Raw genomic sequence first — 13,146 nt, 5'->3', positions numbered from 1 at the left:
TATAATTGCCGAGGGACGTTAAATAATTAAATAAATAAAAAGAAAATATTCATTTTTCAACAAATATATTTCATGAATATCTTCAAATATTTTATAAAAACGTATTTATTTATTTATTGTATTAAATATTATGAACAACTAAATTGTCATTCGAAAAATAATAATTAAAAACATGAAATTAAATAATTAAAAGATATGATAGTATATAATTATCGTATTTTATATTATTAATTCGACAGATAACACCTCCGCTCTACAATAGCTGCAAACAAAAACCTGCCCCGTGTTTGTGATTTCTGTTACGTAGTTCTTCTGACAGTTTTGACAGAACATGCAGTGGTCACATGGCTTGTAAACCACCTCTGCCAGAGCATCGTCATCACAACAGCCGATACATTGCGTACGCGCTAAAAACATAAATTATTTTACCTCTCAATATATCGCGTGCCAAATGCCAAAAGGGCGTATAAAAATTATACGCCCTTTTGGCTTTGAGGAACCAAAAGGGCGTATAACTTTTTTTTTTTGGTGCCAATCGTTTTGTAAACATGTTCAAAGCCTAAAAATGAAAAAAAAATTTCCAAAGCCAAAAGGGTGTATGTCTCAAATATTAGCTCTCCATCATACGCTCCGTATGGCGTTGAATAGAAGAACGAATATTGAACTTTATTATCTCTAGCTTATAATTATTTATTATTTGAGAATTTCCTAGTTGATTAAAAATTAAAGTTAATGATTATTTTAATTACATTGGACTGTCCAAGATGATAAAAAATTAAAGTTACTACCATCGAAATAGTTGACTTTTTCGAAATTTTTTTTTTTACAAACCTTCTCCGGGCAATTTTGAAGACTGGTTTTCGAAATTTTTAAAAATTCTGATTTTTTTTATACGCCCTTTTGGCTTTAGACCGACAATTTCCTAAAGCCAAAAGGGCGTACATCTTAAGATACGCCCTTTTGGCGTTAGTAAGTCAAAAATTTTTTTTTCTGCAGATCTTTGCGTTTTGAGCGATTCTAAAAAGAATGGCAAAAAAAAATTTTTTTATACGCCCTTTTGGCATGGAACCCTATCTAACTGCTGTAATACGCCCTTTTGGCATTTGGCACGCGATATAAATGAAAAAAAAAAAAAAAAATAAACAAATACCTGCATTATAAACATTAGGCTGTAAATTTTCAAGTACAGCAGCCACATCTCCGTGCGCTTGTTGAATAACAACTCCATAGTCATGATCGAGTTCTATGTTATTCATAGTAACAGCAGGCGGATTATTAACAACAGCAAGCGGATCCTCATTTCTTCGCCGCGTATTTTCTCTCGGGCCAACTGTAAATTAATAAATTTTTATTTATTAATATTAATGCAAAACATCTTAATTTTTAGGGACGTATAATTTATCTCAAATATAAATTTATAAATATAAAAGTAACTTGCCAGAGGAACTGTCGGACTCGTTTCCACTTTGAGGATTTTCTTCTCCAACATCTAATAATTGCAGCGGTATTTCTCGCTCCAAACTTCTTACCTGCTCCCATGTCATAACTGTAAATTATATAAATGATATTATGTACTTATTAAAAAAAATACTTATTTTGCAGTTCAATACCTACCCAGTTTGTGGTCAATGGGCACAAGGTCAACGATCGAAAAATCGGTCCTCGCACGTGGATTCTTAAATGCCAAGTCTTGAATATAATTATTAATAACAATGGTCCCTCTGGATATGAATTCTAAAATTGTTATTTTTTTTCCTTCGAACAAACGATGCAGCCTTTGAATTTTTGATACCTCTACCAAATTTCCGGCTGGCAGTGTTCCTTTGTTAATTCTTTTTTTGCTCATTGCCAGTTTTATGTCCCGACTACTTTCTGACTGTAGATGGATAATTGTTTCTGAAACATATATGCATCCATACATATATTTAATATTTTATTTAAAAAAACCGAAATACTCTGGACTCTGTTAGTTAAATTTATAAAAATCTTTCCTTTTGCTGCTAAATTTTATCTCTTGAATTCTAATAAAAACCAGTATTTTCATTCGTTCTAATCATTTATCATTTTATCGATTTTCAAATATATTAAAAAATCAAAAGATATCGAAAAGCTAGCTAACTTTTATTCTCAAATGTAAAACAATTGTTCCCTGATTAAAAAAAAAACAATGATTCAAACCGATTACTAATGATTGGAAACAATTGAAAGCTATACAATTTCGATATAATATACAGATTAGATTGTGTCAGAAAAGAAAATTTTTTTTTCATTTTAATTTAAAACATCTGAAAAGGTATTTTAATAACCAAAAAAATTCCCCTAAAATTTCTGCTCCATATCTCTAAAATTAGGCTGGCGCACGAAGGGGGGGGGGGGGCTTTCCCATTTAAAATACATTAGAAAATATTTGTTTTTTCTATTTTGTAAATAACTATGTCAAACAAATTTTTTGTGATTTTTGAATTCAGCAGTCTTGTAGGAAATTAAATTCTCTAAAAAAAAGGTCTCTTGTGTCATACGGTCAAAGTTGATAGGAAAAAAGTTATAGAGGTTGAAACTTAGGAGGAAAAAATCGAATTTTGAACATGAACATAATTTTTTTGTTTTTTATTCGTTAACTAGCAGGATTTCATTTCTTTATTATTTTGCAATTAAAGTCCTTATAAGAAATGTAATTATCTACAAAAATGGTCCTTACAGTCGTTTTAACAAAGCTCATAGAAAGAAAGTTACAGAGCTCTAAAGTTAAGAAAAATTGAATTATTGAGAAAAAAAATTTTGTAATCAAATATTATTTTGAAGGATTTTAAGTCCAGGAAACATAGATACAATGAACCTGAATTTTTCATTTCAATTACAATTTAATGTTGTAGAAATATAACGGAAAAAAAAATATTTTTTTTCTCAAAAATCCAATTCTTCTCAACTTTAAAGCTCATCTGTAACTTTATTTCTGAGCTTTATTAAAACGACTCTAACGACCATTTTTGTAAATTACATTTCCTATGAAGACTTGAACTGCAAAATAATAAAAAAATGAAATCCTGTTAGTTAACGAATAAAAACAAAAAAATTGTATTCATCTTAAAAATAAAATTTTTCCCTCCTAAGTTTCAACCTCTATAACTTTTTTCCTATCAACTGACCGTATGTCACAGGAGATCTTTTTTGTAGAGAATTTAATTTCCTACAAGGTCTCAGAATTCAAAAATCGAAAAAAAATTTTTTTGACATTGTTATTTACAAAAAAAAAAAAAAAAAAAAAAAAAAAAATCTATCTTCAATGTATTTTAAATGGAAAAGGGACCCCCCTCCCTACGCCAGCTTAATTTTTGAGATATGGAGCTGGAATTTTAGAAGAAATTTTTTTTTTTTTAAAGTAACTTTTAAAGTGTATTTTATGAAAATAAAATATACATTTTTTTTTTCACACAGTTTAATACGGATATACTTAATATTGAGTAAATTGTTATGTTTTATACGAGTTGTCACTTACCTAAAAGAGTCCATGTGTTCGGCTGAGTTCCACAAATGTTTTGTATGCGAGTGGAGTGAATTTGGCTGCAGTTACTGATTGCGTCGGTGTCATTGTGGAATGACAGGTTACTTACTCCAACTTTATTAACCCACTCGTCTAAATAATATTGAAGAAATGGTTTGAAAGTATTAAACAAATCTTCGCTCAAATTTTTTACAGTAATTATTAATCCCTCTACTATGTTCCCAGGCGGTAGGAGACTCAGAAATAAAACCTTCCCGAACACTTGTAGCTTATCTGTGTTATTCTGTCCACGCAGTTCTGGTACTAATATTACAGCTTGAGAGTACAATAACTGTAACAGTTAAATAAAAGTCAAAAATCATTCATCTAATTTGTTATAAGAATTATAACTTTAAAATTTTTATTTTATTGTTTGTATTTATTTAAAGTCGCATTAACCGTATTTTCAAACGTATTTTTCGAGTGGGAGATTTCACAGTACTCATTCTAAAAACGATTCGAAAATCGAAATTTGAACCTCAGCCTTTATTGTATCAATACTTTTACTTGTATGTTAGACATTAAAATACTATAAGCATGTGTTAACTAAGTTCCAAGTCATAGCACGCCTATATATGACATGAATGATAGAAAGTGCTTTACGTTCAGAATTTTTTGTACAATCATTTGCTTGTATTATGTGCTTTTGTAACAAAAAAAAAAAAAAAAAAAGAAAAAAAAAACAATTTAATTTGATACATGAAAGAACATAATTTCTTATCGAGACACTGAATTTTTGACGTATGAATTTATTTTTGGTCTTTATGTTAAATTCTTACACGAAATCAAATATTTTTTTAAGACATATTATTTTCCACGAAATCCTGAACTATAATAATAATAATATTCATTATTATTATTGCTAACGGAAACAATAATATGAATAATTTTTAAAATGAATATTTTCTGATTATTTTCAACTTACGTTGGAGTGATCATAAAAAGTTCCTTTTGATCTGGACGCTGGATATATTTGTTTCAGTGCTGAAAATATTTTTCCATCGAAATTGTAATAAAAAGTGTTCGGCTGAACATTGCCAATGAATTCGGATAAGCCCTCACGAACAAATTTATTATACATAAAAGTTTGCTTGTCAATCATTATTGCCCATAGACTTGGAAAAACCTAATGATAATTAAAAGAAAAAAAAAAAGAAAAAATTAGTTGCTTATACAATTGTATATGGGGCATTCCATGCCAAATCACCGAGATTTCGGCCCGACCCCCTTCGATTTCGCTGAAAATTTTTTATCATTTTCTACCCTACCAAAGACATTTTCCTGAATTTTTTCAGATTTTTTTACCCAACCCAAAAAAAGTTACGAATTTTTGAAAAAAAACGCTCTTTTTTTTTCAAATTGCTGTAACTTTGACACAAATTGACCTTTTGGCACTTTTTTTTTTTGAAAAATTTTGTTTTTAATTGTAGTTTTCAGAAAAAAATACAAAAAATTTTTCGGAAGTCACGATATATAAAATATTTCAGTTTTTTCAATAAAACCGTAATTTTTTCGAAGTCGGAAACCTTCGATTCTCAATTTTTTTGTCTCAAAAAAAACTTCAACCAAGACAGTATTTAACCCCGCCATTCCCATTTTGTGCCGACTTTCCTTTATATTTTTTTTTTTCGATTAAAATTAAAAAAAATTCTAAATTTGGCTTATTTTTTATGACTTTGCGCTGAAGTTTCTTTGAATTGTTTTTAAAAGCTCAGAAGTTGAATAAAATTGGACCAAAACAACCGTAAAGTGTATTAGGGGCAAGGATTGATTTTTTCGGAAGAAAATTCCCAATTATTAAATACAGTAAAACCTAAACCTACAATTAACCTTCTCAATAAGACAATTTATAGATAAACTGAGAAAAATATCGATAGCCTCCCGGGGAAAACGATTTAGATCTGACCATATATAATTATATCTGATCAGATCTGATTTGTCAGATCTGGCCAGATCTTTAAATTGTCTCTATCTGACGAGATCTGATCAGATATAATTATATGTGGCCAGATCTAAACCTTTTTTCCCGGGATCCCTATTAAAAAAAAAGAATTAAATTGCAAAAAAAAAATAACATAGTTTTCATTCGATCCGAAATGTAATCTAACGTATTAGAAACGTTACTTAGAAGAGTTATACATGAATTTGATTGATGAAAAAATCCCGATGACTGCTGGGCTCGAACCTGCATCCTTCAGATCCAAAGTCTTTGACGCTATCCACTGCGCTGCCCCACGTATGTGATCGCGTGAATGTAAATAATCAGATATGAACAATTTTCATGATTATATCTGAGCAGATATAACAAGATCTGATTATGTTAATTGTTGTATTTAGTTCAGATATAGTTATCTGATCAGATCTTACGACATATGCGCAGATCTGACCAGATATAAACAGTTATCTATAAAAATAAGACATACATAATTATATCTGAGCAGATGTAATAGGACCTGACTATGTTAATTGTTGTATTTAGTTTAGATATAGTTATCTGATCAGATCTTATAAGATATACGCAGATCTGGCCAGATATGATAAGATCTTTTCATGTCTAATGCATTTTGCAATCCGGATATAGTTATATCTGTTTAGATCTGGCCAGATATGATAAGACCTTTTCATGACTAATGTATTTTGCAATCCAGATATAGTAATAACTGTTTAGATCTGATCAGATATGACTAGATCTGATCATGTCTGATGAATTTTTTAACTCAGATATAGTTATATCTGTTTAGATCTGATCAGATATGACTAGATCTGATCATGTCTGATGTATTTTTCAATTCAGATATAGTTATATCTGTTTAGATCTGATCAGATATAACTAGATCTGATTATATCTCAAATCCCATATCTAACCAGATATAAATAGATCTGATCAGATATAATTAGATCTGACCAGATATAATTATATCTGGTCAGATCTAATCCGTTTTTCCCGGGCTTATAGACAATTTTAGATCAAATTGAACGGAATATAGTATAGTACCGGATATCTCAACTGGTAGAGCACTCGGCGCGATACCGACATGGTCTAGGTTCGATTCTCAGTTCGGGCTATCGATATTTTTCTGAGTTTATCTATAAATTGTCTTAGTGAGAAGGTTAATTGTAGGTTTAGGTTTTACTGTATTTAATAATTGGGAATTTTCTTCCGAAAAAATCAATCCTTGCCCCTAATACACTTTACGGTTGTTTTGGTCCAATTTTATTCAACTTCTGAGCTTTTAAAAACAATTCAAAGAAACTTCAGCGCAAAGTCATAAAAAATAAGCCAAATTTAGAATTTTTTTTAATTTTAATCGAAAAAAAAAAATATAAAGGAAAGTCGGCACAAAATGGGAATGGCGGGGTTAAATACTGTCTTGGTTGAAGTTTTTTTTGAGACAAAAAAATTGAGAATCGAAGGTTTCCGACTTCGAAAAAATTACGGTTTTATTGAAAAAACTGAAATATTTTATATATCGTGACTTCCGAAAAATTTTTTGTATTTTTTTCTGAAAACTACAATTAAAAACAAAATTTTTCAAAAAAAAAAAGTGCCAAAAGGTCAATTTGTGTCAAAGTTACAGCAATTTGAAAAAAAAAGAGCGTTTTTTTTCAAAAATTCGTAACTTTTTTTGGGTTGGGTAAAAAAATCTGAAAAAATTCAGGAAAATGTCTTTGGTAGGGTAGAAAATGATAAAAAATTTTCAGCGAAATCGAAGGGGGTCGGGCCGAAACCTCGGTGATTTGGCATGGAATGCCCCATATTTACCTATAAAACATTAATGTTATTTTCTTTCCATGATAAAAAGAAGCTTCGTTTGCAAATATATACTTTTATTAAACGGACATGGATAGTTATTCAACTTGTATCGTTTGTTGTGATATATCAATCAGTTTATCAAAAAATGGTGTTAAAATTTCCTTTTAAATCATACTGTAAACTACATTTTCAAAAAAACAATTATGACGCCATGGTTGTGTATTAGAGTGGACCAAAAAAATCAACTATTATTTTTGTTTCTTTTTTTTTTTTTAAGTGAATATTGAAAATAATATTTGGAACCACAGAAAAAAATTTTTGTGAAAATTTGAGCCCTTCATATTAATATTAAGAGATGTATCATCGCAATTTTTGATTTTTTTTGCTGAGCGGTTTACGTGTTTGCGAGGAATACATTTCTTGTAGGAATGCTCTACAAAAAAAATCTTTTGACAATTTTGGATAAATTCACTCCCTCAGAATTATTTATTATATTTCAGTCGTTTTGACTTCAACTTTACCCCTGAATAACTTTTGAAGGAGTGAATTTAGCCAAAATTGTTAAGAAACTTTTTTTGTAGAGCATTAAAATGCCTTTAAGAATTTTCATTGGGTTTTTTTAGAATATTGATTTTAACAGGAATTACAAAATTTTAAAGTTAAAAAATCAAGCTGTAAAATTATACCAATGTTCAAGGCATGATTAAAAGGAAACAGTTCATCTGATGAAAAATTTTAATCCGACATTTTCTGTCGGGCATTTAGTTTCCTTCAAGATATGTGGTCAAGTCAATTTTGTTTATCTTGAGGGCTTAGGAGTTATAAGACAAAAACCCACTCAGAAAAAAAAAAATTGCGATGATAAACCTCTGAATTTTAATATTAAAAGCTCAAATTTTACCAATAACTTTTCTTACTTAGAAAAAAAAATATAAAATCATAAAAAAAAAAATTTTAAATTTCTTCAATCGAATTAATATTTTTTTGTGGGTACAATTACTCGATCAAAATACTGTAATGTTATTAATTAACTTACATAGTTACTATACCGCACTGTCAAGGTTATTATTGGTGCTGTAGGAATATCTTTTAATGAAATAAAAGTTTCTTCGATATAAACTGCAGTTTGAAAGCTTTCAGTAATTGATCTCAAAAATTCGAATTCCCCAATAGTAACTCCAACAATCGTGTCCTGCTCTATTTTAATTATTTTTATTGCCATCGCACCGTTATCATAAGACAGGCTTTTCTTCCCAAACTGATCATTGTTAATATAATTAACAAATTCAGGTAATCCGTTCTCTATCTCGGGAAAATTTATAACGGTGGGCCCTGGCTACTGCGTGTCCAGATAGCCAAGAACCACAGTCAATTAAATTTCCCGAGATTATTGATTTTACTTAAATTTTCTATCATTAATTCTCCTTAATTTATTCTAAAGTTCTGGTTCCGAAAGACGGGAAAACTCTCAGGAAGCAGGTACTCGTCCTGACCGGACACGCGGCTGAAAGAAAATCTTTATGCTAAGTGACACTGGTGATAATTAAATTTAATCAAGAATTTACAATCAAACTTATCCTTTATTTAACCAAGATCCCAATTTATATACAGTTTTCCCCTTCAACTTAAAACTAATGTAATTTTATATATATGTACAAATAATTCAAAAGAATTTGTCGACTCGAAACGCGCGGGAATAAATTGGTAACGAGTGAGAATAAATGAGCAAAATTGGCGGGAAACTACCGCGTTGAAGAGAGAGGCATTATATAGAATTGTTATAGAAAATTTATATATATAAAGGCGAGCAATTGACCGGACTTACTGCTGGTATTGGGCGGCGTTCCATTCTCCTGGTTCCAAATGAATCACCTGGTTGACGGGAGTCCGGTTCGTTCAGCAATTTTTCCTCCTGGGAAATATGGATGACAGCAACCACTTGGTTTAACTTAACCACTCGAACACAACCCAAAATCCACTGTATAAAATTTTAATATTCACAAAGAAATAAATTTTCAAAAGAAAAAAAAGCGACTGAACAGTAGGCGCACTGGAGTACAAGTGTACTTAAACTTAACTATTCTTTATATAAATTGATACACGGAAAAGACAAATTTTATAGAGTGTAAAGTGGATAAGACCGATCGGTTCAACCACTTGAACTTGAGTGTCGTCTTCAGATTAATTGTCTTGGGTCAACACCTCGTGTTGACCCCTCCAAATTATGCGCAGTGACCGAAAATCGCTCACCTGCTGCGCTAAGACTAGCGCCGAGACTCAGCCAAACTCGCAAACGAGAAAATTATACGAGAGAGAGAGAGAGAACAAATAGAAGCGAGAGAGCCTCACTCTCACGTCTTAAAATCGCTGCTGCACGGTTACACTCCCCGTCGCCAGACTTGAGATTGGGGCTCGGAAGCTGAAAAAGATTAAGTAAATTTTCCCTTGATTCGGCGGTCACTCTCTTCTCTTGTCAACAAATTAAACGGTCTTCATCAGCCTCTGACTGCGTCTGGGCAATTTTAAATCGGGTACATAATGATTGCCCAAAATTTTCCCAGTATCTGATTTTAACTCAACAACTAAAGGACTGATGATTTTATTGACAATGGCTGGTCCCAAGAATTTGTTAGCCAAACTAGACGAATATTTATCAATTTTCTTACTCAATTTTCTGTTTGGGTAATATACCGAATCACCCACTTGTAATTTAGGTGGCTCTTTAAGTCCCTTATCATGATATACGGCTTGTTTTTCACTTTCTGTTCTCATTGTGTCTTCTATTTTGTGACGTAACTGATCAAGACGATTTACCCGATCGCGCCATGAATTATCATCTGAATCTAAATCATCTATTTCTAGTCCGGTTATTTTACCCGACAGCCGCGGTTCTTTACCATGAACCAAATAATATGGTGACATATGTAATGAAGCATGGTAACTACTATTATAGGCGAGCTGGAATTCACCTAAGTGCTCATCCCACGACGTCTGATCTTTTGAAATAAATGCCCGTATCATTGGTTTCAGAGTACGGTTAATTCTCTCAACCGGGTTACTTTGCGGGTGCGCGATCGCTGTAGGCACAGATTTTATTCCCGTTTCTTTTAAATAATCTTTGATTTCATGATTAATAAATTCTTTCCCATTATCGGTGATTAAAAATAGAGGGTATCCCCAACGTGAAAAAACGCGACGAAAACTTTTCTTGACATTTAATCCAGTCTGCTTACGAAGTCTGAAGACCTCAATAAATCGCGTGTATAGGTCTTGTACTATTAACACATATTGATAGCCGGTTTTAGATCGCGGAAATGGGCCAGTCACATCGGCTGCGACTATGGCCCAGGGTTCAATTGGTTGTCGCGTGCGCATCGGCGCTTGAGACGAGGTCTGTTTATATTTGACCTTTTTACACGTCTCACAATTATCTACATACTCGCCTACATCGCGATACATACCAGGCCAATAATAACGTGTACGTATCCGATGGTACATTTTATCGCGACCCAAATGTCCCGCATCTGGCACATCATGGTTTGCTTTCAAAATATCGGGAACCTGGTTTTCAGTTAAAACCAATTTCCACGCGTCTTGATCATCTATACATTCTTTTAAATAATCCGGTTTATAGTATTCTAATTTATCCTCATTATTTATTCGCCAATCAACAAAATTTTCCGGGTATTTTCTAACATTAGCTTTCTTTACGTCGTACCACGAGCGAACTTGAATATGTACAAAATCTACACCTTTATTTTTAATTTCATCGAGGACTTCGGACCACTCCACGGGCTCCTGGTCCTCGTATAAGCGCGATAAGGCATCCGGGCCTTCGTTCTCGGTCCCACGACGGTGTTCAATCGTGATCTGGTGGGCCAAAAGTTCCATTGCCCAACGGGCAAGCCTACCGTTCGGGTTTTTTAGTGTATGGAGCCATTTTAACGAAGCGTGGTCAGTAACTACGACAAATGGAAATCCTTCCAAGTAACATCTTAATTTTCTTACGGCCCATACAACCGCCAAACACTCTTTCTCGGTTGTGGTATAGCGTGTTTCGGCGCCTCGCAACGGTCTACTTAAACATATAATAAGAAACTCTTTCCCGGTATCTGGTTCTTTTTGAACCAAGAACGCGCCTAGACCCGTATCACTCGCATCGGTGTATATATAGTACGGAAGATTTGGCTGAGGTACAGCCAACGGTTTCGCGTTGACAAGAGCTTTTTTAAGATCTTGGAAAGCCTTTTCTTCCTCATCTCCCCACTTCCACTCAGTATTCACGCTACATAATTTATTTAGAGGTCCTTGGACCTTCGCGACGTTTTGTAAATGCCTGTGGTACCAGTTAACTAATCCACAAAAACTGCGTACCTGTTTTCTAGTCGTCGGACGCGGGAAATTCGCGATAGGTGCTATTTTCTCAGGGTCAGGTCGTAGACCCTCCCTATCTACTATAAAACCAAGAAATTTCACCTCCGACCTCGCGAATTTACATTTACTTGGATTTATTAATAGTCCAGCCTCGCGAAATATTTCAAAAACTAGAGTTAAAATAGCTTTATGTTCGCTATAGGTCTCGCTTATTATTACCCAATCGTCCAGGTACGCGAAAACTTTGTCTATCCAAGACCTCGGTAGATTTCTTTCATGTACTCTAGCTACAAAACGTTCACGGAGCTTATCCATCGCTTTTTGAAAAGTTGATGGTGCACCCGCGAGCCCATAAGGCATACGAACCCATTCAAATTGCCCCCTACCCTCTACGGAGAAGGCAGTGTAAGGAATGGACTCCGGTGCCATTAAAACTTGATGGAACGCCTCCTTGAGGTCCATCGTAGTTATATATTTTGCATCATGTAAAGCACTTAAAATACGTAGCATATTTGGAAGAGGGTGAGCAGGTAAAATAGTATATTTGTTGATTGGTCGATAATCGACGCAGAAACGCCAATCGCCGGAGGCTTTGGTCACCATGACCGGAGAACACGACCAGAAACTGTTACTGGGCCTTATATAACCCTTCTCGAGCAGCTCGTCTATTTGTTTATTTAATTCCGCCGATATAACAGGACTACGCCGATATGGACGGATTTGTATGGGTTTTATTCCCGGCTGTAAAGTAATCGTATGCTGCACGAGGTCAGTTAGACCTTGGTTCGGTAACTCCGCGAATTTTGACATTTCCGATTTTAAAAATTCATCGAAATCTTTTTGTTCATTGGAAGTTAGTGATTGACAACGGGTTTTATTATCATTACAATTTATTAATTGAAAAGGATGACTTTCATCAGTGCCTTTAAATTTCCAAGTTTTATTAGCACAATCGATTAATAAGCCAAATTGAAGAGCAAAGTCCATACCCAGGACTACTGAATAGCTCAGGTCCTCGAGGACACTCAGATACTGCTCTCCGGCTATCGTACTGATTTGAATAATGAATGGAGCCCCGCCGATAGTTTTACATTCGGTGTGATTCGCGAGAAGAACTCCCCGACGGTTCGTATCGTCTGATTGTAATTGACCAGAGCTTAGCTCACGTATTTGGTCATAAACTCGCCGATTGATATAGGACCTTTCACTTCCCGTATCAATTATACCGTTTACTTGCACCCCGAATATCCAAATGGACACAGGTATTCGTGCTGTAATTATAGGTGGTGCTGGACCAGTACCGGAATAAAATTTGGTCCGAGATGCAATACGATTTGCGATACGTGAGGGTAATATTTTATCTTTAAATATTTCTGGTAAATACGACGCACGTGGGGATGAAGGACAAGACGGTGGAGAGTCAGTTAACGCGGGATCTTCAGGTTCAAAACCTGGATCCAATTCTTCCTCCCACGTC

At 33.5% G+C, this 13,146-nt stretch overlaps 1 protein-coding gene across 1 annotated transcript; it reads right to left on the bottom strand.

The window, feature by feature from the left end:
* Window positions 1-1,415: 1,415 nt before the first annotated feature.
* On the bottom strand, window positions 1,416-9,441 carry LOC130670407 (uncharacterized). Its single transcript, XM_057473809.1, has 5 exons — window positions 9,121-9,441; window positions 4,467-4,667; window positions 3,497-3,833; window positions 1,615-1,896; window positions 1,416-1,546 (listed from the first exon to the last, which is right to left on the bottom strand). The coding sequence occupies exons 1-5, from the start codon at window positions 9,142-9,144 to the stop codon at window positions 1,416-1,418; spliced, it is 975 nt and encodes a 324-aa protein (XP_057329792.1). The 5' UTR covers window positions 9,145-9,441.
* Between the last annotated feature and the right edge of the window lie 3,705 nt (window positions 9,442-13,146).

This window comes from Microplitis mediator, chromosome 6 (genome assembly GCF_029852145.1).
Source record: "Microplitis mediator isolate UGA2020A chromosome 6, iyMicMedi2.1, whole genome shotgun sequence".
NCBI classification, from domain to species: Eukaryota; Metazoa; Arthropoda; class Insecta; order Hymenoptera; family Braconidae; genus Microplitis; species Microplitis mediator.
The sequence above is the reverse complement of the archived record's forward strand: the minus strand, read 5'-3'. Positions and strand labels throughout refer to the sequence as shown.

Coding starts and splice junctions, on each gene's coding strand:
- LOC130670407 (XM_057473809.1), bottom strand. CDS start 9,144: ATGGAACGCCGCCCAATACCAGCA. Junction 3,834..4,466: donor CTTTTTATGATCACTCCAAC/GTAAGTTGAAAA, acceptor TAACTGTTACAG/TTATTGTACTCTCAAGCTGT. Junction 1,897..3,496: donor GAACACATGGACTCTTTTAG/GTAAGTGACAAC, acceptor TATATGTTTCAG/AAACAATTATCCATCTACAG.